The sequence below is a fragment of the Protomyctophum bolini genome (assembly GCF_963924005.1).
Source record: "Protomyctophum bolini genome assembly, chromosome: 8".
Lineage (NCBI taxonomy): Eukaryota > Metazoa > Chordata > Actinopteri > Myctophiformes > Myctophidae > Protomyctophum > Protomyctophum bolini.
Window position 1 is genome coordinate 29,748,947 of NC_137869.1, and position 25,177 is coordinate 29,774,123.

Genomic DNA, 25,177 nt, shown 5'->3' on the forward strand with positions numbered 1-25,177 from the left:
AAAAAAAACAAAGGCAGGCATCACTGCCAAACCGAAACACCCAGAGCACTCACACAACCTGCTTCAACGCCGCGGCACCAGAATAGCAATCAACATCAAAAAGAGAGTCAAGTGCAGAATGCTGTAGTCAGTGGGCCTCTTGAAGCAGATCCAGGCTGTCGTACTTAACTTGACACAGTACAGTAGCTACATAAAAAGGACACTATACTGTATGTTGGATTGACCAAGCGGTCACGACCAAATTAAAGTGAGGAGGCAGAGGCAGGAGGTCTATGAAATCCCACTGGTGGGCCTTTATTCCAAATCCATAATATACATCCCAACAATAAAATCATGCCTGACCAATCCTGACCAACTCGGACATGTTGAGTACACCAAAGTTTTATGTCAGAAATGTTGAGTATGGGTCCCCAGCATCTATAAACTGCCGGATGCAATTTTCATAATTGGCATAATATGTGACCATACCATTAACAACCTATAGAAGGCAACAAAAAAAAATCAAATTTCATCATGCTTTATGTAGCATGTGACATGTCAAACTAGCTACTTGCCCAAATCACCCATCGCATTTGTGATTACGGCTATGGCCGTTTTAGCCTAAGGAGTGTATTTTGTGCAAAACTAATGCTTGGAATGGATTCAGCATCATGAAAACCCCCTAGTTTCCCCCCCCTTATAGGTTAATTGTTAATGTTATGGTCAGATATTATGCCAATTATGAAAATTGCTCAACATATTGATGCGAAAAAGTTGCATCAATACAATTTTGGTAAGTGAAGACAGTATGCAGGACTTTCCTACTATTGTTGAAAAGATTGACACCGGGGAAAAAAACAAAGGCAGGCCCAGTTTGGCCTAGTGCTAGCGGTCTGGGCACCTAGGCTGGTAATCGGGATCGGGATTGAGTCCCGATTCCGACGACCTTTGCTGCGTGTCTTCCCCCCCATCTCTTTCCCCATTTCCTGTCAGGCAAATAGCCCCCAAAAATATCTTAAAAAGAAAAAAAGAAAGGATTGAAACCATTGAACCATTGAAACTCAAGTTGCGTCAAGGCACAAGTCATTGTGTTATAGTCCAAGCTTTTTTCATTTGATCAAGTTTCATTATGCCAGTTAGCATCCGGCAGTTTCTACATGCTGGGGACCCATACTAAACATTTCTAACATAAAACGTTGGTGTACTGAACATGTCCGACTTCACATTCTGACTACTAGACTGTTACAGACAGAGAGCAGCCTCAGGTGGTGTTGCCACTTCTCCCCTTCCCCCGACGTCTGGAACCCACCTACAGTACATGCCAAACAGACTGTCCATCATGACAATCAATTACTTGTCTCATACTTATGTCAGGCGATACACAATAAAACATTACAGGTATGATATTGCACATGATGAATATGTATATCTTTCCAAAGTCCTGTAACGTAACAGAGATTAAGAGGACCTGCGTTATACTATAATTAACATAATTGTGGTGGTCATTGCAGTACTTGAAGCCAAGAAGCACTGACCCTTTTCTTTAATGTTTACATTAAAATATCTGCCGAGCTGTACATACTCGGAGCATAGAGTTTGAGTCTAGGCCAGATTGGAAAACTGTGGTCGTATGCAGGAAGCGATGTGCCACCATTGTGCACACAAGAACTCAGGTTTATTCTCTCTAGAAAAACAGGTACCTATTTTTATTGGGATGCTCCATGGAACTGAACGATATCACCTATCAGATCGGCTCTAGTAATTTCTTAATGCTCAAGGTTCCTCATGCACAGACAAAGCTGAGCAAGGCTCTGTCAGCAGCCCAACATCTTGGAATGAACCCCAAACCCTTTCAAACTGCAGCTCCCTGTCAATGCCATAATTTAGTCAGTTCAAAGGAATGCTCCAAAACTTTTGTTCTGCTTAAGTTCCTTTGTAATTTACCCTAATTTTAAAATGTAATGCAATAGATGTAATTTAATTGGATTGTGTTGTGTTGTATTGTAACCTCGGCTACATTGTAAAATGAGGGCTTGCCCTCAATTGGACTCCCAAGTATAAATAAAGGTGATGATGATGAGCTTTTTGAGGACCTCTATAGTCTATCACCTCAAATTTGGGCTTTATAGGCCTAGTTATTTATTCTATTGACATCTTCTTTTATCATGTTGCTTAAGATTAGCGATACCTCAGTGATACTACCTATACTTAGGCCTGTAGCCTACCAATTTTTGAGGGGCTCCTTTATCCCGCTTTTAAGTGTGCGTGTAAACACAAACTTTGTCCAAGTCTCGTGTAGCCAGACAACTATTCCACAATCTCTGAATGCTATATAAAAATCACACCTGTGTGAAGTGAGGGGCGCTAATATATTAAAGTCTAACTCATGTTGATTAGGTGGTAATGATGTAAAACAAACGGTGCCAACACAATATGTAAATGTTCCCTTCATTGGGAAAACTATAGCCTACTATTAGAACATCCATATGATTTGCATCCATGACTGGGAAACTTGGCAGTGCTGCCACCAAGTGGACCAGTGACGAATAGAACATGACAGCAACGTTGCTAAGGAACAGCTTGGGTTCGAAGCTCCTGTCAGTTGACAGTTGACCACAAAACTAGAAAAATTAAAAGGGGCTAACATTTCTAGAAAGGGGCAGAAGGCTCGTAGCCTGACACTCAGGCTTTTAATTTCGTTTCACTTCATTATTCTGAATCGCCAGGAGTCCCAGGACATATTTTTTTAATGGTAGCGATTCATCCAATCTAGAGCGGATACGGAGTTGATGTTTACCGACTACAGTAGGCGGGCCCAGGACCGGATACGAGCAATGAGCAGTAAATTGGAACCCATGGGTGCTGCGGAAAGCCTTCCCCGGTGACGCGAGCTGTATCCCCGGCTGCATCCTCCTCGTGCTATCAGGAAGCCAATCAAAGGAACCCCTATGAAGGAAACACAGGGAGGGAGGGGACCACGGGGGACGCCAATCAAAGCAGACAGATACGCCATTTTAGAAGTGTTTATTTTGCATCTGACCGACCGTCTGACAGACGCTGACGAGCCAAATCTTTGGTAACGTAAACTAATGTGATGTTTATTAACCTTTATAATTAGATATCAATCTGTGTTACTGCTTCATTGCTATTCCCAGCCGCGGGCGACACACGCAATGTTGTAAAATCAACAAAACTATTCGCTGCTACGCTCATTTTAGCCACGTAGCAATATCGGTACCATTACAGTTTTAAAGCCAACGACACGACACTCTGACAGACACATAATCGACACTTGAGGTTACTGTGCGCCTGTTCGACACTGTTTTTTTGTCGAACACTGTCGTCAATGTAGTAGTGAAAGACGTGAGATAACATTATGATGGACGTTAGCATCTCCTCCATAGCTAGCTAGCTAGCTAGCATCTGTCTAACGGCACTATATCACTAATGATTACAATTACAAGTGAAAGTCTAACCTTGTTGGATGGAACAGAAAGCCTTTGCAGTTTGATACACATGAAGCCCTGAATCATATTGTTTTTGTTTTTCCCAAGAAGAAAAAAAGTAAACTGAGTATATGTCATGGAAATTAAATTGGCAAGAGAAAACTATGGACTAGAGATTACACATTTGATATAGCCTAGTTGAACGCCTGTCATTTTAAATTGCCATTTATGTCGTTGTGCGCCTAATCTTCAACTGTTATGAATTATGATGACTGTTTTGCAGTCATAGCTTTACATTGCCCAGCCAACAATTATAAAGATATTTGTTTGGAAAGCAAATCTAATTGATTGATTGGTTCATTTTTAGATTATCATCCAAGATGTCTGACGAAGGAAAGCTGTTCGTTGGTGGACTGAGTTTTGGAACAGATGAAACCTCTCTCGAGGAGGCGTTTTCCAAGTATGGAACCATTACCAAAGGTATGCTGGTGGCTGGCCTACATTTCCATAGACCACTTATACTGCCGCTAGAGGGCCCGATTCCCCTAGTTCGTGTTTTGAGGGGCCCCTCCTATGCCCAGTTTTGAGGATTTGTGTAAACACAAATATTGTCTTAACACAAACATTGAATGCCATTGACCATGAATGCCCAGCTTTGAGTGTTTGTGTAAACACAAATGGAGTGAGCGCCCCTCACTTCACACAGGTGTGATTTTATTTATTTATTTGTGTTGTAATCTCCACAGTGATTTAGATCGCCTCATATAAGAACTATGTTCCAAAAATAAACAAATCATCCAGGCTTTTCTGTCAGAGGGTGGCACTGCATCATTTATTATGATCATTTATATTTGATACAGCCTGTTTCAGGAGAAAATGGAATTTATTCTGCCAAAATGTTGAAACTACACTTCCGGGTACGAAATCAATGTCATTACTAAAATACTTCATGCTCTGTCAAGACAATAAGCATTGGGTTGGGTGTGATGTATGTTGTGTGCGACGGGAAATGTAGTCTTTCTAGACTCGTTAATGTGTTACTTTGGGTATATTTCCACCTTCAGTCGATGCTTCATAATGAATAAAATCGTCAGGGTGATTTATGTATTTTTTTGAGGCTATCTAAGATCCCCCTACCTATGGGAATTGCAACACAAAGAAACATGAACCAGGGGGAATAGCGCCATCTAGCAGCAGTGATGTCAGGATTTATGTGGTCTATTGTTGACAGTATATGTGACAATAATTCTTGAATAATGCCAGTCGCTTGGATTAACTTGTTTTGTCTTTTTAGTTGATGTCGTGAGAGATCGCGAGTCAAACAGGTCCAGGGGATTTGGTTTTGTGACATTTGAAAACCCTGAAGATGCCAAAGACGCATTGCAGGGCATGAATGGAAAAGTGAGTGGTGGTTAAAATTTGAAGTGGTTATTGTTGTGGTTGTTTATACTTTATGGAAAATATGGCTTGTAGAGGCGAGCCCAAAACGAATTGAAAGAAACTCACAGTGGTTCAATTCATAATTAGATTTCAGGCTTATTGGGTGTTGTGTTAAAAATTATGACTCTTTTGTTTGGGTCATCTTGTCCTCTCAGACTGTTGATGGAAAGCCAATCCGCGTCGATGAGGCCGGGAAGCCTGGAGGGAGAGGCGGTTTCCGAGGTGGTTCTTCTTTCGGCCGTGGTGGTGGTGGAGGAAGAGGATTCTCCAGAGGGGGCGGATCAAGAGGTGGGTGAGGCTTTTCGGCAGGTTAGGACTAGCCTTTGCAAGGTGGATCATTCCGCTGTCTGCTCTGAAAAGGATAATTTCACTTATATTATTTAATTATTATTTATTTATTCATTATACAATGTCTGTCACCAGAACCAAGTAGTAAGAATGTTACAATGGGTCAGTATAGGAAGGGGCAGGGCAGTGGGCGTGTCTGATAAAATGAGTATCTACAAAACCTGTCTGGAGTGCTCACAAACACCAGAGTATATGTTAAAGTGACCCCGAACATGTTTGTAAGTGAATTATCTAGAAGCCATCCCCACTTTTGTAATTTAGATAACCCCCAATGGTTCAGCCTGTGATACACTGTAAAATCCTGAGTATTAATGAATTTAACAAAAAAATAAGTCAACCAATGGATCAACGGAACACTGAAGATTCAACTACTGTGTAATGTGTACTCTTGCGGTTTCACAAAAATGCAGCTGCTCAACTTTTTGTTACGGCCTTAGGCAAAGTTGCCTAGAACAAGATTTGCTTGTATTTTCCCGCTAAAAGCAACAACTGCAGCTCCCTAAAACGATGTCTGTGCAGCATATTGACGGTGCTCTAAAAACATCAATCATGTACATTTTGTTCTATTGTCTCATGCCATGTTGTATTTGCATCTGCTTTCTGAATTTGCCTTGCATTTGTGAAATAGTGTGTATGTTCTGTCAGATTGGTGCACATGTTCCCTCAATTTGCTTTTACTTTGCCAATTTGCAGCACGTTTCCGAAATGATGTACTGTCCATGTGGTCTCTTCAGAATGGCCACTGTACCAAACAGAAACTTAACACTCTGTTAGAGCTGCAACATTAGGTTACTGCCTCTTGTCTTGTTATTTTTGTATGCATTTGTGTAATGGATGGTGCCAGAAACGGTGACTTCACACACAATACCAGTACCACACAGCTTCACCAACCTCAAACCTTACCCTTTTTCTTTTCATGTCACTCTAGGTGGTAGTGGATATAGTGAACGGAGTTATGGAGACCGCAGTTATAGCGGAGACAGAGGCTATAGTGGTGGAGACAGAGGCTATAGTGGTGGCAGCAGAAGCTACGGAGGTGGTGAAGAGAGAAGTTATGGTTCTGGAGGAGGAGGATACAGGAGAGGCAGTGGAGGTGGTGGATACAAGGATAGTAGGTGAGAACCATGGGGATGCACTACAAAGTAAAGCACGCACAAAAATGCCCAGGCGGTGGCGTAACCGTCTGGGCACCCGGTGATCCAGTCGCAGTGTGCCGCGGGTTCGACTCCCAAGCCCGACACAGCCTTTACTGCATGTCTTCCCCCATCTCTCTCCCGTTTCCTGTCAGCCTACTGTCTGTCCCTTCCAAAAAACAAAACAATAAAAGGCGTAAGCCGCAAAAAAATATCTTGAACAAAGCACGCACAAAAATGTGATGACAGATGGCAACGTTGTACCTTCAATAAAGTAGCACTGAGTGTGAGAGCATCTATAGCTGTGTGCGGCTAATCATTTATCTGTTGGTAATTGATTCAGCTGAAAATGTGGTGCACTCAATTGGTCATCTTTTGTAGCAGTGAAACTGAATATATTGGCATTTATAAATCCACTCTTGCTGTCTAATTATACAAATGTTCTGTGTCACAGGAGTCGGGGAGGATATGGTGAGCGCTCGGGAGGATCATACAGAGACAGCTATGACAGCTATGGTGAGTATCGGAACAATCTCATGCAGTAGGTTCTTATATAAATTTCACCCACTGGACCGTGCAGGGGTTAAATTGGGTATTTGTATGGAGGGGAACCCTCATCCAAAGACCTTGGAGGTTAAGCTTGTAAACAGCCTGGGAGCGACTATAATTTTCTCTGTATATAAGAATTATATATACAGCCCTGTTCATATTTATTGTCAGAATCCCATCTTTCTTTCAAATTACATCAACCTTTTCAGCTTTAAAGTCCAACTAGCAGATTGTTTTATTTTATTCAAGCAATACAGAGGACCTAAGTGACACTCATAAAAAAGGTCAACATTTTAAGAATCAAGGTTGTTGTAGATGGCACTCATGCATAAAAAACTGGATTGTCTTGGATGCACATTCATCCATAGGTGGGCGTTGTCCGTTTTTTTTCTCCTTCCTGATGGCCAACTAGCAGAAAGTATACAGGCTATTTCGTGCTGAAAGGAGCAATGGTTCCTGTTACTATTTACACTGGGCTGAGGAGTTTGATTTACTACTGCGGTATATCTAAATTCTTCTATGGACACTGCTGTACCATAACTTAAGTTGTTTTGTAAACACTGTTACTTTCACACCGGCATTTGGCGTTCAGAGACAGACTGCTTAACTTGACCACACAGGACCGACTGGAGTTCTAAATTAAGAAGTGAAGATCCTATAGCCTGTTGCTCGGGGAAACTGACACTGACCTGAAGTTCATGACTCTTTGCTTTTGTAGAAAATTACTAATATTTCTCGTATTGATTAACCGTTATTGGACGGTTAACCCTTTTCATTTATATGCAACGTTGAAGAATTTTGATTGAAGGAGGTGGAACCCAGCTCATCTCTAGACCAATTTAACCTCTGGACGTCAGTAAAACTATGAAAGGTCCTCACCAACACTGAGTAAAGCGGTTACAGAAATGTTGTCTTCTTGGGTAACATGTTATAACTCATATACTCAACCTACTCTTCTAAGTCTTCCATCTACCTACCTATTAGAAAATGAAAATTTCCTGTGGTCATTTCCCTCACAAGTTTCCCCCTTTTTGGACAATTGAAAACACTCAATTCGAAGCTTCCGTATTGCTTTGAGATCATTTTTTCAGCATCAGTGCAAAACATGTAGGTCATAAGATTTGAGTGTTCTGTGGAAAAATGTCCAAATGCTGCTTCAGTGTCTTTACGATTGTGCCTACTTCTTGTCCTCAGCCGGCTCACACGAGTAAAAACAAAAAACATCCTGATTGCAAGATCGGCACTACCACTGGCTGTTTTTGTAAAGATTTCTTCGAAGACATTTTTCCCCCCCTCGTATTCCCCCCCCACCCCCACCCCCCTCCTCTGATTTATGGTACGATATGTTATTATGCAGACTTGAGTGACTAGTCCCTTGGAAACGTTTGGGATTTTCTTTTCTTTTTTCTTACCCTGGAATTTGTCCATAAGTGTTTTCAAGTACTAGGAGTTTGTTTTTGTGTAGGGTCCTAATTCGTAATTATATTTGTTTAATATTTTCTTCCTGGTTTAAATATTACTATACACTGGGCAACAATCTGAAATTGATTTAAAATGGAGATGCCTTTTGCAATGGAAACTGTTTTGCTGAATCACTTGGTGAGATCTCTGGTGCTGCTCAACATGGCCTGCTATCTTTTATATCAAATTAAGCCAGAATGATGACAAATCAAAGTCATATCAATAACAACATGGTTTGTGTGAACCTGGAATTGAACCAAAATAATACTGTGTTCAAATACTGCAAACCGTTCTGTGTAACCTTGACCTGCTGTGATCATACCATCAAGGTCTATGCCAATGTTCTTTCAGCTTTGCAATTCAATGCAAGCGTAGCAAGGATGGAATGGAAGTAATGATTTTCAGCAAATGTGTGAACAACCATTATATAGTCAAATAACTTGTTAAAGGGGCTAGATCGTGAAGTGAAATTAATTACAGCTTATAAACACATTTTAACAACTCGAAGAGTTGATACATTACCATTCATTCTTTGTAGTAACATGATTTTTGAGATGCAGCTGTGCTGAAAGCTTTCTCACCAAACTATCTAAAGCCACCTTGTGATAAAGGTTACTAGGTGGTATATTAAGAGATAAATCTACCTATTCAATGAGTAAGGTTCATATTCGGTTGTTCTACCTACTTTACGAATTAAGTTGTTTGGTTGTTCCAACTTCATGGCTCGCTTGTGGATTATTGTCAGCTGTAAGAACGATTTTACTTCTGTATGTAATATAAGTTTTTATTTTATTTTATTTACATTTTAGACACCCCAACTCTATTTACAGTTGGCTTCAGAGAAAAGTGAGTCAGATCTCTCCATGTAGAGTTGTGCTTGTGAAATCCCCCATGTTTAAATTGCTTCCTGATGCAATTTGAGAAAGCAAGTGTTGCAGTATCCGTCAGCACATTCTACTGTTAAACATTCTAGACACTAAAGAGTTCTGGGTAATATTATTTATCAATAATGCGTCTGAATCATTTAGATGCTTAAAGCTGTTACAACTGTATATATGGAATGCTTTGGACAGAGCCGTTGTTTGTCTTTTGCCAGCCAAAGCGGAAATGCGATGGACAGTGTTCCGGTTATTAGTTAGAGAAAATTAGCAATGTGTGGCAAATCTGCCAAAAAAGTGCTTACCACTAGCTTTCTTCACAAAGTGTTCAACCCAACTCCCTTGGTAAACTTTGACAGCTGCTGAAAGTTGGGGTACCATTAACAACCAAATAAGGCAACATTTAATTATGCTTTAAGTAGCATGTGACATGTCAAACTAGGGGGTTTCCAGGATGCTGAAGCCATTCAAAGCATTAGTTTTGCACGAAAAACACTCCTTGGGCTAAATTCGGCCATAGCCACTTGTGGCTATTTTTAGATGAAGGAGTGGGGTTTTTTTGTGCAAAACTAATGCAATGGATTCAGAATCATAAACTCCCTAGTTTGCCACGTCACATGCTACTTAAGGTATAATGACATTTGGAAAGAATTGCTTTATATTGTTAATGGTACCTCAACTTTCAGCAGCTGTCACAAAGTTTCCCAAGCGAGTTGTGTTGGAACAAATGTATATGTTATAGTAGACACCTTTATGATCACATTTGTGAAGAAGGCTAGTGGTAAGCATGTCTTCGCAGATTTGCCACGCATTTTGCAAATTTTGCCTTATTATACAGGTATGAAACAAGGAGATGTCTAACATTTGACCTAGCTCATCTTAAAAATACATGTATATTCAAAATTTAGTAAATCAAACAGTACTTTCTAGCCCCTTCAAAAGGACTAGGTATTGATAAATACAAATTGCTGCAGATGGCAACATTTGAGCAGATCTTAGGACTGCCGTCTTAAAAGTGTTGCATCAAGAAATGTGATTTCTATGTACTGAATACTGATATTTTTGTTTTCTTTATACTGGCTTCATGTAGCCCTATTAAAACTACCAGATGAAAATGTTCTGATTTCTTGTGCCTAATGCTCTATCAGGATATAGAAGGATAAAGAAAAGAGAAGCTTCTTGAATTTAGCTAGAACAGGACATGTGGCTAATGTACAGGAGTATGTTTTGTGTTAAGGGTGTCTGTATATAGTTGCTGTTACAAAATAAGGTACTGTAACTTTTAGTTTTAGATGGTCTTCCAAGATGAGGTCTACTAAGTCTAGATTGGGTTGAGTATAAATGGTAGGTTGTAGGGAGGTATAGAGGGTGGGTTGCTGGTATGTTACACAGACAGACAGAAAGACTGAAATGTCCTCGTGGTGCTACTGTTGCTGGTTTTGTTATAATGCTTCATTACACCCAAGAGCTCTGGCCGCTATCGTTTTGGAAATCATCAAAGTCCTGTCCATCGAAGTGTTGGCCCTAACGACACGTGAATCCTCTGGTCTCTGGCGAAAGCTGCTCTCTTGGCTAGTTCATAATTGGAGATAGGCCAGTAATGTGAGGTAACAATTTTGCTCTCCTGTTCGCATCCCTCAAAACAGTTCTCATTTTGATGTCCCATCCTGTCTCCTATCTACCTCGCTCCACTTTGTCCAAACAGCGTTGTTCTCCTCAGGCCTTGGTGGTACTGCCCAATTCCTAAATAAATGACATCGTCCAGTAGCCTATCCTGTCTTTTTGGGCCTGTTAGAGTCTCTAGATAGAGCCTCTAAATTCAACAAGGAGCTTTGGAACATTCCATTACTATTTGCCCAAATACCACTGGTGTAAAATCCAGATTTCCACAACTTCTGACCTCTGAAACTCACCTAAAACTTTTTTTTTATGGTTTTCATTTTGATTGAAAAGTTGTCGTCTTCATAAAGTGTAGATTGCACTCGCGTGTATTGCCAAATGTATCACCTCAGTGGACTGTAGTTTGTCTTGTTTCAGAATCTTGAAACAATAGTTTTATTCCTGTTAAATGTTAAATTAACTCTTGAATAATAGTTTTTACTTTTACTGAATGTAGATTAATAATTACATTTAAACTGCATGCTGTGTATTCTAATACGTTCACTTGAATAGGGGCGTCCTTAAAACTAACTACTCTTTCTTGTCATTTAATCAGGTTAAGTCTTGGATGACTCTTCCTTCGTCTTACTGCAATGCCTGCAATGCCTTTGTCCTTGTACAGTACATCCTTGCACACGGTAGGTTTTCCTGTTAACATCTACTGTATGCATAATTAGACACTGTAGTTTATGGTTAAGTAGCATTTACTTATTCCACTTAAAATATAGATCATGTCGCTGATCAATAAGGTCTGCTAAAATGTAACATATTAAATTAATTTGATTTGTTTAAAATTGAGATGTTTCTGTTTTTTAGTAGGGACTAGGGAGACTGGGAGAGGCTGAATTTGATTATAAAAATGCATGCGGAAAATGTATGCTTGCCTGCATCTTTGTTTGCAGGACTGTTAAATAACTGCCTGAATATATCTCTTCATTACAGATTCCAGATAGGATGACATGAAACTGCTCTGAAGTCGACCAATCAAGGCTTGAGAAGCTGAAGACATAAAGATGAGCACTTGAGAAGACCAGCTGTGTTGGTGTCTTTTTTGGGTATGGGTATACTTAATTACCTTAGGCTTCATGTGACAGTAAAACAAATTCCTGTGTAGGAGGAATTGGGGCTGGGTCTGGCCACTACTAGTCCTTATTTTGGAGCTATACCGGTATGAACTCGCACACCTACTTATCTTGCTCAATTTTGGAACTAGTAGTAAGGTAAGGTCATTTTTTAGTAGCCTACATAAATTGTGCAGAGAGAATTGTGCATAAACACAGTGGTGTTATGTAGGCTAACTTGAAAAAGAGGTGAGCACTCATCAGATGAATAGTTCACAGTTTGGGTATTGGGTGCACGGATCTGGCAGAAATGGTACCTTTAGAAAGTACCAGCAGTCACTTGGTCGTTTTAGAATTTCTTGTTTATTTAGTCAAATGCCTGTACATTTTGGCCTGCAGGCCTTCCTCAGTGTGAATTTTCACACTGGCATGCATGAAAGTCTGTCGTTTATGATTTTCTGTGCTGGGACATTTGACTAAATAAACAAGAAATCCTAAAAGGAGCAAGTGAGTGCTGGTGAGTTATATATAATCTATAATTACAGAAAAGCCATACACTCACAATTACATTGAAACCATGCTACTGCTCTAAACTTAGACAAAGGTATGTCCAAGCCTTGCAACACTTAACCACCAAGGCAAAAAGGTACATTAAAATAATGTGAATGGAATTTTGAGATTGGGAGGAAATTGTAATTTAATTAGTGAGCATTATTGTTGTTCACTTTAGCCATCCATCACTCTCTGTGACACCAGTGCACAAACATGCAGGGATGGTACAGCAACAAATAAGATAACCTCTAAGAAATCAACCTTAGGTGGAAAGCCTGATCTGTTACTAAATCGCAGTGAACTGGTCTGGAGCAAGATGGTAATTTACGTCATGTTGTAGTCACTGATTTGTAGTCATCCGGAATAATTACCCAAAATTGCCCACGATCATAATTTTAGGGCCTACCCAAAGAAATCGAATTTCCCCATGGGATAACAAATTTATACAGATGATAAATAGTCTCTGGAAAGTACACTCACATTTTAAAAATCAGTAAAACTATGCCGCATCAAGGATTTTATTGGGTAGGCCCTAAAGTTATGATCATGGGAATTATTTGGGGTGCTTCTGATTCCGTGTGTGGTTTCCTGCCTGATGACTACAACATGACGTAACTACAACATTTCCATCCGCTCCCGACCGGATCATAAACCCGAAAAGGAATGCTTCCCAGGCTACTAAGAAATTAACGGCTAAATTTAGGGCGTACGGTATCGATTGTGTTTATGCAAAATGCAATTTTGTTATCTGGTATTATTGTAGTTAACATACCGGTATTTACATTAAACCTAACGGCAAAAAAAGAAGGGAAAACATATGTGAAATAAATGAAATTTGGGGGATCTCATAGGACCCTGTTTGGGAGGGGGGTAGGACCTCTATCAATCTACTATTTGAAAAACCCAATTAGAAAAATATGTTTTGGCCACAATGCCCAGCACCAATTTAAATTATAGGCCCCATGAACAATATAAACGCAAAACCAACAATTAATAAATGATCATCAAATTATGGTAATTACATTAATTTATGTTCATGACTGAGTGTCTGATATTAGCTGAAAATTAATTGTGCAGGAATTATGTTAACTAACAACAAATGATAAACACACCTATGGATGTGTTTGTGCCATCACCTATCTGCAACCACTCATCTGTTCACTTTCCCTATCAATTGAAAAACAAAATAAACATTTAAATAATGGATGTCTCTAGTGCCACTTGTGTAGTATAATAGTTTGAGGGGAGGGGGGTTGACCAGATTATGATGCTATATTATAATAGTTTGAGGGGAGAAGAGTTGACCAGATTATGATGCTATAATATAATAGTTTGAGGGGAGGGGGTTGATCAGATTATGATGCTATAATATAATAGTTTGAGGGGAGGGGGTTGATCAGATTATGATGCTATAATATAATAGTTTGAGGGGAGGGGTGGTTGACCAGATTGTGATGCTATAATATAATAGTTTGAGGGGAGGGGGGTTGACCAGATTATGATGCTATAATATAATAGTTTGAGGGGAGGGGTTTGATCAGATTATGATGCTATAATATAATAGTTTGAGGGGAGGGGTGGTTGACCAGATTGTGATGCTATAATATAATAGTTTGAGGGGAGGGGGGTTGACCAGATTATGATGCTATAATATAATAGTTTGAGGGGAGGGGGGTTGACCAGATTATGATGCTATAATATAATAGTTTGAGGGGAGGGGTGGTTGACCAGAATTATGATGCTATTATTATACAGGGAGCCAGATGATGTATCCTCATCAAAAGCAAGCTTGTGGTTTGAATGCTGAATTGGAGAAGTCAGTTTGTTGCTGTAACTGGAAGTTCACCTCACCAGTTGAATTCCCACACTGCTGTGCTGGGGAAAGCAGCTTGAGGTGAATAACTTTGCTTTCACTCCCTGCCTGAGTCTAATACATTATGCTTTATATAGCCAGGTAGAAAGATTGATTGAAAATTGTACAGTTTGCAGAACATTTCAAGGAAAGTACTACATCTGCTATAAAATGTTAACATAAGGGTCCTCCATTTTCAATTAATCAAAAACATTTAAAGACGTACGGTACAAATTTACACTTCTATGCAAAAATGTATGTATACATTTAGAAAATGTATATCGGTATATTGTTTACAGCCGGGATGAAGTAAGACATGGACTGATCGGTGGTTGAATGTCTGTTGCACAACGGCGCTGACATAAGTAGGCTACAAGACGTAAATAATATTTATGATAATTAATACTGACTCGGAGCGTCATAATCCAATTAGGTGGGCGTGTCTAAACTGTACGCTTCCCCCCCTCCGTCTTTTCGTCTCTGCTGCAGGTTGCATGCTGGATCGACGGGGTTTTTCCTCTGGAAATCTGTCTTCATAATTATCACTGGTAAGTGCAATACTTGTAATTATACTCTAGTAAACCCAGGCCAAGAGACCGAACCGAGACCAAATACCATTTTGAGGAATCTAACCGCAGGTCATAATGCCCGACGAGACGGAGGCCACGCACGAGCGTTAGCATCCTACCCTAGAGTTGTGTAATGCATTTAGCTACAATGCTAATGGGAACGGCTCTCGGCCACCATTATACCTCTTGTAAATATTTACCGTTGATTACGCCGCCTAGCTAAACATTTACCCGTAACTCTGGTATATTGTAATGTTTTGATGCGACGTAATCGATAAGACTCGAGTCTGAATTGGTCCTGGTTGAATGTAAACGTTTGACAGAACAATAGGATTGAATCTAGGCCTAGCGCATGTTTGGGGGGCTGCACTGTGGCGTCAGGCGGGCAGAGACCCGTCCCCAGCTCGCTGAGCGCCAATACGCGGTATTTATGTATACATGGGCTACAATTTTGAAATGTGTTGGGGTTTTTTTTGTTGCGGCAGGTGACCAGAAATCATGTCTTCTGACGAAGGGAAGCTCTTTGTGGGAGGACTCAGCTTTGACACCACGGAACAATCTCTGGAGGATGTGTTCGCCAAATATGGGCAAATAGCTGAAGGCAAGTTAAAAATACATCTCCACCAATTGGTGATATAAGCCTGTAAATTAACGGGGTTTGTGTTGAATTAATTGTGCAGTAAGATGAAAGACAAATTCCTTCGATTTTTGCATTTTCAGTCGTCGTCATCAAAGACAGGGAAACTCATCGGTCCCGAGGCTTTGGTTTTGTCACGTTTGATAATCCAGATGATGCCAAGGATGCTATGATGGCTATGAATGGCAAGGTAAAAAAAAATCTAAATCAATCACAGGTTGCATTAACAATAAAGAAGTTCCTGCTCCCTGATTTTCTTATAGATTCAGTTCATGTTGCATACTCATTGCTCAAGTAAAGTTTGAAACGGGATTCATTGAATATTATGACTAATATGTATTTTGTTTATCCACTGATTTCATTCTTTAACACACACATTTTCCACTGTGGTCTGCCCTAGTCTCTGGACGGTAGGCAGATCCGCGTGGACCAGGCTGGCAAATCTGGCGGCGGTGGTCGCTCGGGTGGAGGCTTCCGTGGAGGCGCTGGAGGGGGCAGAGGAGGTGGAGGAGGGTACAGTGGTGGGGGAGGGTTTGGTGGCAGGGGCCGAGGCGGCGGAGGACGTGGTGGACGTGGCTTCTCGCAAGGCAAGTCATCTGCTCTGTCAAGGTCCCGAATTAATTCCAAATACCTCTTCACTGTCCTGTGCAGTGAATAAATGGCTCGCTTACTTGACTGAATCTGTTCTGTGGGCCTGCCATTGCTCTTAAAACACATTTACTGCCAATGGCTAAGATCTCGTCTTTTCAAATCACCAAAATCACCCACCTTTTATCTCCGAATCTAATCCAAGATTACGATTCTAATCAAAACAAGCGTTAACATCATAATTTTACATATTACGTTAATTCATTCTTCTGGTGTGCAGGGCTCATTTCATACTCTTTCACAAATCGCACATGGTCATGCAAACATTTTCAGTTGTGAGATTTTATTTTTGCATTAAACCGTGTAATCTGAATACTGAATCTGATGTAACTGTTTATTTGAGAGCAGAGCTGGGATTACATTTAGCATTAGTCCGTAATGTGGGAACAAAGGTTTGACTACTGCTCGAACATGCACTGCTCCCGTGCTTGCGGTTAGGGTTAGGTTAGGGATAGAGGTAGGTTGTTGGTCTAATGACTGTCGGACCAATAATAGTGTCGAACTAAGTATTGCACCTGTTTATTTAGCTTTAGACGGGTAATACATTGTTATTACATGCAAACGTATAATGTTTCTCATTTTTTAGGTGGTGACCGTAGCTATGGTGGTGGTGGTGGTGGTGGAGGAGGCGGTGGAAGGTACGACAACAGAAGTGGAGGTAGCTACCAGGAGCGAGGCTACTACAACAGAGACAGGTGAACATGCCTTAAAAAAAAACATGTATTACCAGTACTGTCAGCTTTGTGTCAATCTCATGTTCAACCTGCTCTGCAGGAAAACATGTCTGGTCTCATGACATGCCGTAAAAAAAAGCCTACTGGTACACAGCTAGTACACTTACCTGACAGTAGTATACGTTACAATATTTCTGTTCCGTTTGTAATTCCACACTGTTTAGAAAGAAATATTGGCAAACTAAATCGCCACCCATTTAATGAGTAACTATTCTGACATTTAGAGCTTATAGGCTATTTGTATTGATCAACGTGTCAGATGTTTCCATTGGTGCCTAATGCCTATGTAAAACAACTTTTCTTTTGGCGATAGTCTGATGGACAAAAACAACAAATATCAGCTGTCTTTATTTCAGTAAACTTGTGCATGACATAACACACATTAGTCATCGAGAATTGAACCACTGCACTTTTTCCTAGCTTGGACACAGCCATAGAATGCTATGCAGGCAGTTGAGAAGTTTTCAGTGCTTTGAAAGAAATAATGACTTTGATGGAAATTCCCAATGGCTGTAAAGCAGAGCCATAACAAAATGTGTGACCAAATTTGTCTGAGGGACTGCCATTGGATTTTTTCGTTCTTTCATGTGTGTCATAGCTTCAGATTGACATATTGGTTGTTCAGTTTGACTCACCAGTTTTGGAGAGGCTTATAGTGTCTGCAATATCTTGCAGAAAACAGCGAGTTGAGAAAACCGACTTGAAAGGTCCACTTCTGTGGTCTCTTAACATTACACCTAGCTACATGTTTAAGCATTTATTTCATATTTACATGTCGATTTCAGCTCTGACACTTATTTCAGACATGCTCTAGTATGAGAAGAGTGCCTGTGCTATTAACTTAAAGAAATCTAGTTACATGTGGTTTGACTGGCTCAATCTTCAGTTCCTTTCTTTAAATTAACATCTTTCCCTGTTTGTATTTATCTGTACAGAGCGCAAGGAGGAGGATATGGAGACCGCTCAGGAGGTTCGTACAGAGACTGCTATGATGGCTATGGTTAGGCTTCTTAATGGAGCTTGATAGTGAACAAGTAGGCGACAATCCAGTGCCATTAATTGGGCTTCTGAGATGGAGAGATGGAGTCTTCATTTCTCTTAGCTGGAATGGCTTCATCATAAGGCTTGCATAGTCCTGTGGTTGAATTTAACAAATGGTAATTTAAAACATATATTGGATTTATTTAAAAGGTAAAGTAAAAATGAGTGCCTCAAGTTGATGTCAGCATAGATTATATCATGTAGGACCTTCCTCCACACTGGCTGCGGATCCAATTCCGTGGACGACCTCATTAATAATCAAAGGATGTTTCTTTGAACGTAAAGACTAGTTTACTAGTAATCCGAAGCGGTTTTCCTTCTAGCCCCGGTCTGTTTCAGAAGTGTCCCTGAGCAAAGTTTCAGCACCAAGTGACAGCGATGAGACAATGACCAGATGCAAAAGCATTCATATATGTGCAACCTATACAAACTAATGCAACAATTTAAACATGAAACTGCTAGTGGTTAATTAAGTTAATAAGTTTTACTCAACATAGATGAGGTTAATTTAATCTTCCAGGCATTTGCTCAACATACAAAGGTGTGTATTATTAGGTCATTACAAGAGAATGCCCAATGTGCTTGTAATCTGTTTTTCTTGCTCCTCCTTTTCCTCTCTTTAGGGGATGATGGCGGTTGGTAGACTGCCATAGCAGATGTCTGTTGTGTAGGTAACGCCCATATCACACCTCGTCGAGGGCCAGTTTTCTGATGACAGTGGACCTAAACAGAGTCTTACTCTAGTGCAGAGCCTGCTGTACCCAAACAAAAAAAAATTGAACCAATTAGTAAGAGCAGTCCTGGATAAGTTCAGGGGAGGGATAGCTTGCACTGTGAGCCATCCTTACTGGTCCTTTTCCAAGTTTTTGATTTTGATAACTTGTTTTTTGGGGTTTTGTTTTTTCCATCAAGCCTTCTTATTTTGTAACTGAGCTGAAGGTAACGTTTGATTTTATGCTACGCTAAGTGTGCTTTGCCTCACTTTCAGATCTGCAGGCACATATGCATACAGAGACAGTCTAGAAGGCAGAGAATGTATCGTCACTTGAGAATGGTTGTGTTCTGTAGTTTGCTGCTGCTGTGCACTCTATGATGGTGAGCCTGCAGAAAAGGGATTTCATTGCCGTCCTTGTTTGCACATTCTGTCTAAGGAAAAACAGAATATGAAGACAAACAAATACTGTATGACATATTCTAGTATTCAGTATCCACAATGATTCAGGTCATAGGTCATTTGCTCAATTGACTATTATCGGCTTCCTCGTCTGATTTCAGTGACTTTATGGACAAAGGAAGTTGTTGTCTTTTTTTAAATCAGGTGAAACAAATGTTTTTAAACACTGAGTTATGAAAAGCAAACTGCCTTACGTTTTAAGGTATTCTGACAATAAGAGTTGACTGGTATTATTCTCATCTGATTTTATTATTTTTTTCAAAACGTATGATTTCATGTTTGTATTTTTCAAAAATAAAAAAAAGACTTTACATACGTCTGCCCCTGCCTTAATTTCATAGCTGTCTGTTTGAGCATTTCAACTACACTATCATTTTGATCCTTTTTGTCAAAATAATACTAGATAGTATTTGGCTATCTTAGCCAAGGGCTACACACTGTCAGTGAACTCCGCGCGTCAAAACCGCCGCGTCCATTATTTTCAATGAACCTATCGCACACGGCGGCGTCCGACACGCGTTCACGCCTCGCCTGACGCTCCGATATGCCACTGTTCTATTTTCCAGGCGTTGCCGCGCGGCAACGCCTGTGCCGCGTTGCTGCGCACTCGGTGTGTGTGATGGTCTTCATCTTGTCCTGGACCAAAACACAACACTCAAAACGCAACAGATCTTGACCCTCATGAAAATCCTCTACGGCCATATACTAACTAACTGATTCCAAGTCAGTGTTTATTTTATCCACATTGGCAATTGTACATTTTCCCCACAAGGTGGCAGTGTTTACTTAGGTTTTCACTTGACTTTTTTTGGTAAACTTGTATCACAACTGCTATTATGTATGATTGTAATTCCACTCACTGAAAGAGATCAGTGGTCATTTGAGGAGACTTTCAAAGAGATCAGTGGTCATTTGAGGAGACTTTCTGAAAGGTCAGTGGTCATTTGAGGAGACTTTCAAAACTCCAATCATATATTATTTTACAAAGTAAGCAGCAACATTAAAGTATCAAATTATGAAGTCTTAATATTCCAATGCATAAGAATAATAGAAATCAGGAAATCAAAACTTAATTTTCCTTTTAAAAACTGGGTACATATGTATTGGTCTCTTGACAATGAAACCATTACTTAAATCAGCTAGTTTTTCTTTCCAGCATCACCCAGTGAGCAGGCAACGTCTGTGGACGTCTAAATCTAGTTGATATCATGTCCGCCCGTCCAGGCCGTAATCCGAACGTCCATTGGCGACCCGATTTAGTTGATATATGACGTTGGGCAAACACGTCACAACAGGCCTTAATCTGGACGTCCATTGACAACCAGATTTAGTTTACAAAAGACGTTGCTGCTATGCCTTAATCTGGACGTCCATTGACGACCAGATTTAGTTGATGAATGACGTTGGGCAAGCAGTCGCGACAGGCCTTAATCTGGACGTCCATTAACGACCAGATTTAGTTGATGAATGACTTTGGGCAAACAGTCGCGACAGGCCTTAATCTGGACGTCCATTGACAACCAGATTTAGTTTACAAAAGACGTTGCTGCTATGCCGTAATATGGACGTCCATTGGCGTCCAGATTTAGTTGTTAAATGACGTTGAGCACACACGTCAGGACAGGCCTTAATCGGACGTCCATTGACAACCAGATTTAGTTTACAAAGGACGTTGCTGCATGCCTTAATCTGAATGTCCATTGACGACCAGATTTAGTTGATGAATGACTTTGACAAACGAGACGCTTATTGAAACATAAACAAATCAGTGTCATAATGGTTACATTTTCCATATTTCTCTAACTAGATCCCTACTTGTGCTCACAGCTCATGCCTGTAGTGGTAATACAAGAAAATGCTTTTATTTTTAGGTTTCTCAACTGTCCAAAGTAGGTGGTAAGGATGTCAAGGACCGCACGTACAAAGCAATCGACAGGTAAAGTAATTATTTACTTGTAATTATATTAAAATAAAATGTCTAAAGATCTTTTAAGGCATTTAGATTTGGTTCTCTTACTAATTTTAGTTTAGTTCTCCATGTGACTTGAAATAAACTCCCAGTATGCATGGATGGCAAAAATGATTATTTCTGATGATGATTTGATTTCTCTTGGATTAGGCTCTTCACCAACCACCTGATGTCCAAATTCAATCTGAAGGGGAAGGGGAAGCAGAATAAAATCGCCATCGAGGGGACCAAGATATTTTCAGCAATTCTAGGTAATCCACTTTATTTATAAAGCCCATTTAAAATGGGGTTGAAGCAAAGTGCTGTACACAAAATATACTAAAATTCCAAGGGCGAAAACGCATAATAACAGGGCAACATAAAAGTCAGTGCAGTGGAAACGGCAACTCTTAATCTGCATGTTCAAACGCCAGGGAGTAAAAGTGAGTTTTCAGATGTGATTTAAAGACGGGCAAGGTTTGAGAAGCTCTAACATTAGGTGGAAGTTTAGTCCACAGTGTGGGCGATATCAGCTTTGATTTAGGGATCTTGAGAAATGACTTATATCAGTCGACCTCAGGGCCCTTGTCGATTCTTTGTGTGCTACAAGTTCCAATATGTAGGCTGGTGCCAACTCATTTGCAGACTTAAAAACAAGCATTACAATCTTGAACTGGATCCTGTAGCGTGTAGCGCACAGGGAGCCAGTGTAGGGAGCTGAGACTCAGGAAGATGTGGCCATACTTCTGTGCCCCTGAGAGATGAGCGGCTGGTGCAACCACTCCTACAACCAGGCAGCAATGTCCGTGTACCTGTATCATGTTGTCATGAGCACGAGTATGTGACTTAATAATACCAGTAGGGGGCGCCAGAAACAGAGAGGGGTATTGCTGTGCTGAGAGAGAGGGGGGAGGGGGGGGGGGGGGATTGCACCACTCAGTTCACACAGGTGTGATTTTTGACTAACTAATCGGTTCAGGCAGGCTTTGGTAACGCCAAATTAAATTGCAATATAGTAGTCAATTTGAAATGAATGTTGATTAGTATTATACTTGATGCAATGTAACTTGATTTATATCTAACTGTAGATGTCAGTGGCAACTGCATTCATTTGCCCAAATATGTTTCTCAGTAAAAGGTTTGAAATTTGAATTATTGTCTTGCCTAATGTCTTATGTTTTTGGTTTTTTTTACATTCCATCTCTGTAGACATAGCCAGAACGTCTTTAGTACGTTTTATAATGTCGTCTATCTAACGTCTTGAAAAGACGTCTTAAAAACTTTCATTCTGGCTCTTCTGGGTACGTCTTCTGAACGTTGGGGAATCACGTCTATATGACGTTATATAATGGCGTCTATATAACTTCCGGAAAAGACGTCTTAAAAACTTTCATTCTGGCTCTTCTGGGTACGTCTTCTGAACGTTGGGGAATCACGTCTATATGACATCATAAAGACTACTTCTGGGCGTGCTTTCAGTGGGGTTTTTTTGTATGACCGCAATAGTTTAAAAATGAAAATTGTGGATCTACAATCACACTGCACTGCAAGCTTGTAGATCCGATCTGCTATTTCTGGCATGCAACACCATCGTATTATGAAGTATAGTATAGTTGCAGTATGTATTATCTGTGTCAGCATTATGAGCAGTCAAAGTGCAGACAGTGCTCCTACATTAGAATCCTCCAAAAACATAGCACACAATTAAATTGATATAAAGATTATTTAAAAAAAAAAGTTGACTGCACATACTGTAACTTTGTGAAGGGGCCTCAAGCAAAACCTTCAATTTCATTTGAAGTGTTTCTTTATTTCAGAATTGTATCTCAAATGATTTCCATCAATCCAGTCATTGTAGTCAGCGATCTTGATGAATTCATGGATTGATTGTTTTTTTGGCTAGTGTGGTACTTCCCGGGTGAAGGTCAAGGACACTATCCTGTGTACCAGGCCATTTTTGCATATCACCGGACTGCCTGAGTCCCTGGAAGGCAAGCACACACACAATTATTATACAGTGACTGAGAAGTGAGAACAACAGCTCTGTGTCGAGTTTGAACCTAATTGAACTTTACTTAAGTACTTACTTGGCTTGGTCCCTTTTCTCCTTCAGAGCAGTACAGATGTTTCTCAGCCATAGTGAGTCAGAGTGTCAACACCATGAGTTTGGGAGACATGTTTCTTTTCACCTTGTCTGGTCTACCCCAGTCAGATACCAGACACACACAGAGCTGAGTGCGATCTCCTGGGCCCGGAAATCCAATGGGGCCCACATGATTGTTGAGAACGGCTGTCTTGGTCAAGTCGGGAAAGTACAGAAAGATAGTTGATTCAAAACATGCCTGAACCCTCTAGTTCTCACGTTTCCTTAGTTCATCAATAATATCTCAGCTTTAGTATTATTTTACTAAACAAATGCATAGAGCACAAATAATATGGCGAAAGGATTTTTATTTTATTTTTTACCTTGAGTAGCATTGTGATTCTCTACTTTATAATTTGTCCCAATGTGGAAATGATTGCTGTACAGATCTGTATTGCTCAATCTTTTGAACGCTCTGGATTAAGAGCGTCTGCTAAATGCCTAAATTGTAAATTGTGAACCCCCAGCCAAACTCTAAGCGCTGAAGCGATACAAATTGACATCATGAAATAGGTACAGCTGTCAATAAAGCTGATGTTACCGGAAACCTGGCTTCAAGGGAAAAGGCTCGCTCAACTCAGGCAGTCTTTTGGCTCCCATCCACCCATGTATAAACTAGTATACTAGAGGATTCTAATCACAGAAATGTTGAGTGAGATGTTTTAACCACTTAGGGCCGTTTGCACCAAGAAAGATTAAATAAAGTTTAGTTTAGTGTTAATCAGGGATTTGTTGATCAAGGATTAATTTTAATTCGAGTTGTGTTGCACCACTTCATTTTAAGCATTGCTCAACAGATCTGTGATTAAATCCTTAACCTGTGATTAAAATCCATTAAACTGTGATTAAAACTTTAAACTGTGATTAATTCATGGATTAAACTTTGTTGTGTGTCCGCCATCTTGGTTTTGCGCTGTAAATAAACAGCAGCAGTCGTGAGCATCATTAGCATTACTATTTCATTCATATTTGAGAATGTTTAAATTATAGTGCCTGCAACAAAAATATATATAATAATAAAAGTCGTCTCGCTCGCTAAAAAGAACAACAGACGTATGGTCACTCCGTGGTGCGTGGTAGGTTTATAGATCTGTTCCGTCGATCACACACACCACCACTTCCTCCGATAGTTTCCCAAACAACAACAAACATGTAGAGGTATATATGCTGCCATGTTGTTTTCAATTAAACCACCTCTCCTGCTGGTTTAGAATTAATCCCTTATTGATACTTAAATCAAAGTTTAAAGTAGTGGTGCAACAGGATTGACATTAATCCAGGTTTACTGTGAAAATTAAAACCAAGATTAAAAAAACAAAACCAAGATTAAAAGGATGGTTTAAAACTAAACCGGATTAGTGAAAACTAGGTTTAAAGTTTGGTGCAACTGGATTAATAGATAAACCTTGATTTAAACTAGATTAAGGCTTAATCTTTCTTGGTGCAAATGGCCCTAAGTGGTTAAAACATCTCACTCAACATTTCTGTGATTAGAAATCACAGAAATGTCTAAGTCTTAGACTCCATTGAGCGGAGTCCCTCATGGCTCTATAGTAACTTTTCTGTCACTAGATTAAATATCTTGGAGAGAAAATAGCTATTTCCTTAAAAGCTTTTCCCCTCTGTATAAATGCTGGAGTTTAAATGGTAATAATCACTTAGGCCCTCATTTATCAATCGAGTGTAAAATCTGCCACAGATTCGAGTGCAGGTTTCGTAGTACACCCACGTCGCCACGGCATTTATAAAGTGATCGCAAACAGCTGATCCTTCCTTAATTTCGTTCTGACGTTAATAAATGTGACGGCTGAAATCTATCTGGCACGCCCTATGAAATCAAGCCTCGCCCTCGTTTTTGCGACTGAACACATGTTTACGACCTGTGGGAACCATGGAAACCATGGAAAAAAGGTTTCTCCCGTGCC

At 40.1% G+C, this 25,177-nt stretch overlaps 2 protein-coding genes across 4 annotated transcripts; both read left to right on the forward strand.

The window, feature by feature from the left end:
• Window positions 1–2,980: 2,980 nt before the first annotated feature.
• Window positions 2,981–13,691, forward strand: LOC308319637 (cold-inducible RNA-binding protein B-like). 2 transcript variants are annotated; one of them, XR_013964477.1, is made up of 8 exons: window positions 2,981–3,055; window positions 3,793–3,905; window positions 4,720–4,826; window positions 5,021–5,153; window positions 6,142–6,328; window positions 6,801–6,862; window positions 11,450–11,531; window positions 11,836–13,691. XR_013964477.1 is itself a non-coding variant. In XM_080769742.1 (7 exons), exons 2-7 carry the CDS (start codon window positions 3,806–3,808, stop codon window positions 8,104–8,106), a joined length of 606 nt encoding a protein of 201 aa, XP_080625868.1. In that variant the 5' UTR covers window positions 2,981–3,055; window positions 3,793–3,805; the 3' UTR covers window positions 8,107–8,264. The 2 variants fall into 2 exon arrangements, 1 of the variants encoding a protein (XP_080625868.1); XM_080769742.1 differs by lacking the exons at window positions 11,450–11,531; window positions 11,836–13,691 and adding an exon at window positions 8,090–8,264.
• A 1,100-nt stretch (window positions 13,692–14,791) lies between these two features.
• On the forward strand, window positions 14,792–19,476 carry LOC308319638 (uncharacterized protein). 2 transcript variants are annotated; one of them, XM_080769744.1, is made up of 7 exons: window positions 14,792–14,906; window positions 15,413–15,528; window positions 15,648–15,754; window positions 15,965–16,151; window positions 16,799–16,907; window positions 17,882–17,916; window positions 18,611–19,476. In XM_080769744.1, exons 2-7 carry the CDS (start codon window positions 15,426–15,428, stop codon window positions 18,628–18,630), a joined length of 561 nt encoding a protein of 186 aa, XP_080625870.1. In that variant the 5' UTR covers window positions 14,792–14,906; window positions 15,413–15,425; the 3' UTR covers window positions 18,631–19,476. The 2 variants fall into 2 exon arrangements, with proteins under 2 accessions (XP_080625870.1, XP_080625869.1); XM_080769743.1 differs by lacking the exon at window positions 18,611–19,476 and having other exon boundaries at window positions 17,882–17,966.
• The last annotated feature ends 5,701 nt before the right edge of the window (window positions 19,477–25,177 follow it).

Coding starts and splice junctions, on each gene's coding strand:
- LOC308319637 (XM_080769742.1), top strand. CDS start 3,806: ATGTCTGACGAAGGAAAGCTGTTCGTTGGTGGACTGAGTTTTGGAACA. Junction 3,906..4,719: donor GTATGGAACCATTACCAAAG/GTATGCTGGTGG, acceptor TTGTCTTTTTAG/TTGATGTCGTGAGAGATCGC. Junction 5,154..6,141: donor CAGAGGGGGCGGATCAAGAG/GTGGGTGAGGCT, acceptor ATGTCACTCTAG/GTGGTAGTGGATATAGTGAA.
- LOC308319638 (XM_080769743.1), top strand. CDS start 15,426: ATGTCTTCTGACGAAGGGAAGCTCTTTGTGGGAGGACTCAGCTTTGAC. Junction 16,152..16,798: donor TGGACGTGGCTTCTCGCAAG/GCAAGTCATCTG, acceptor CTCATTTTTTAG/GTGGTGACCGTAGCTATGGT. Junction 16,908..17,881: donor GGCTACTACAACAGAGACAG/GTGAACATGCCT, acceptor TTATCTGTACAG/AGCGCAAGGAGGAGGATATG.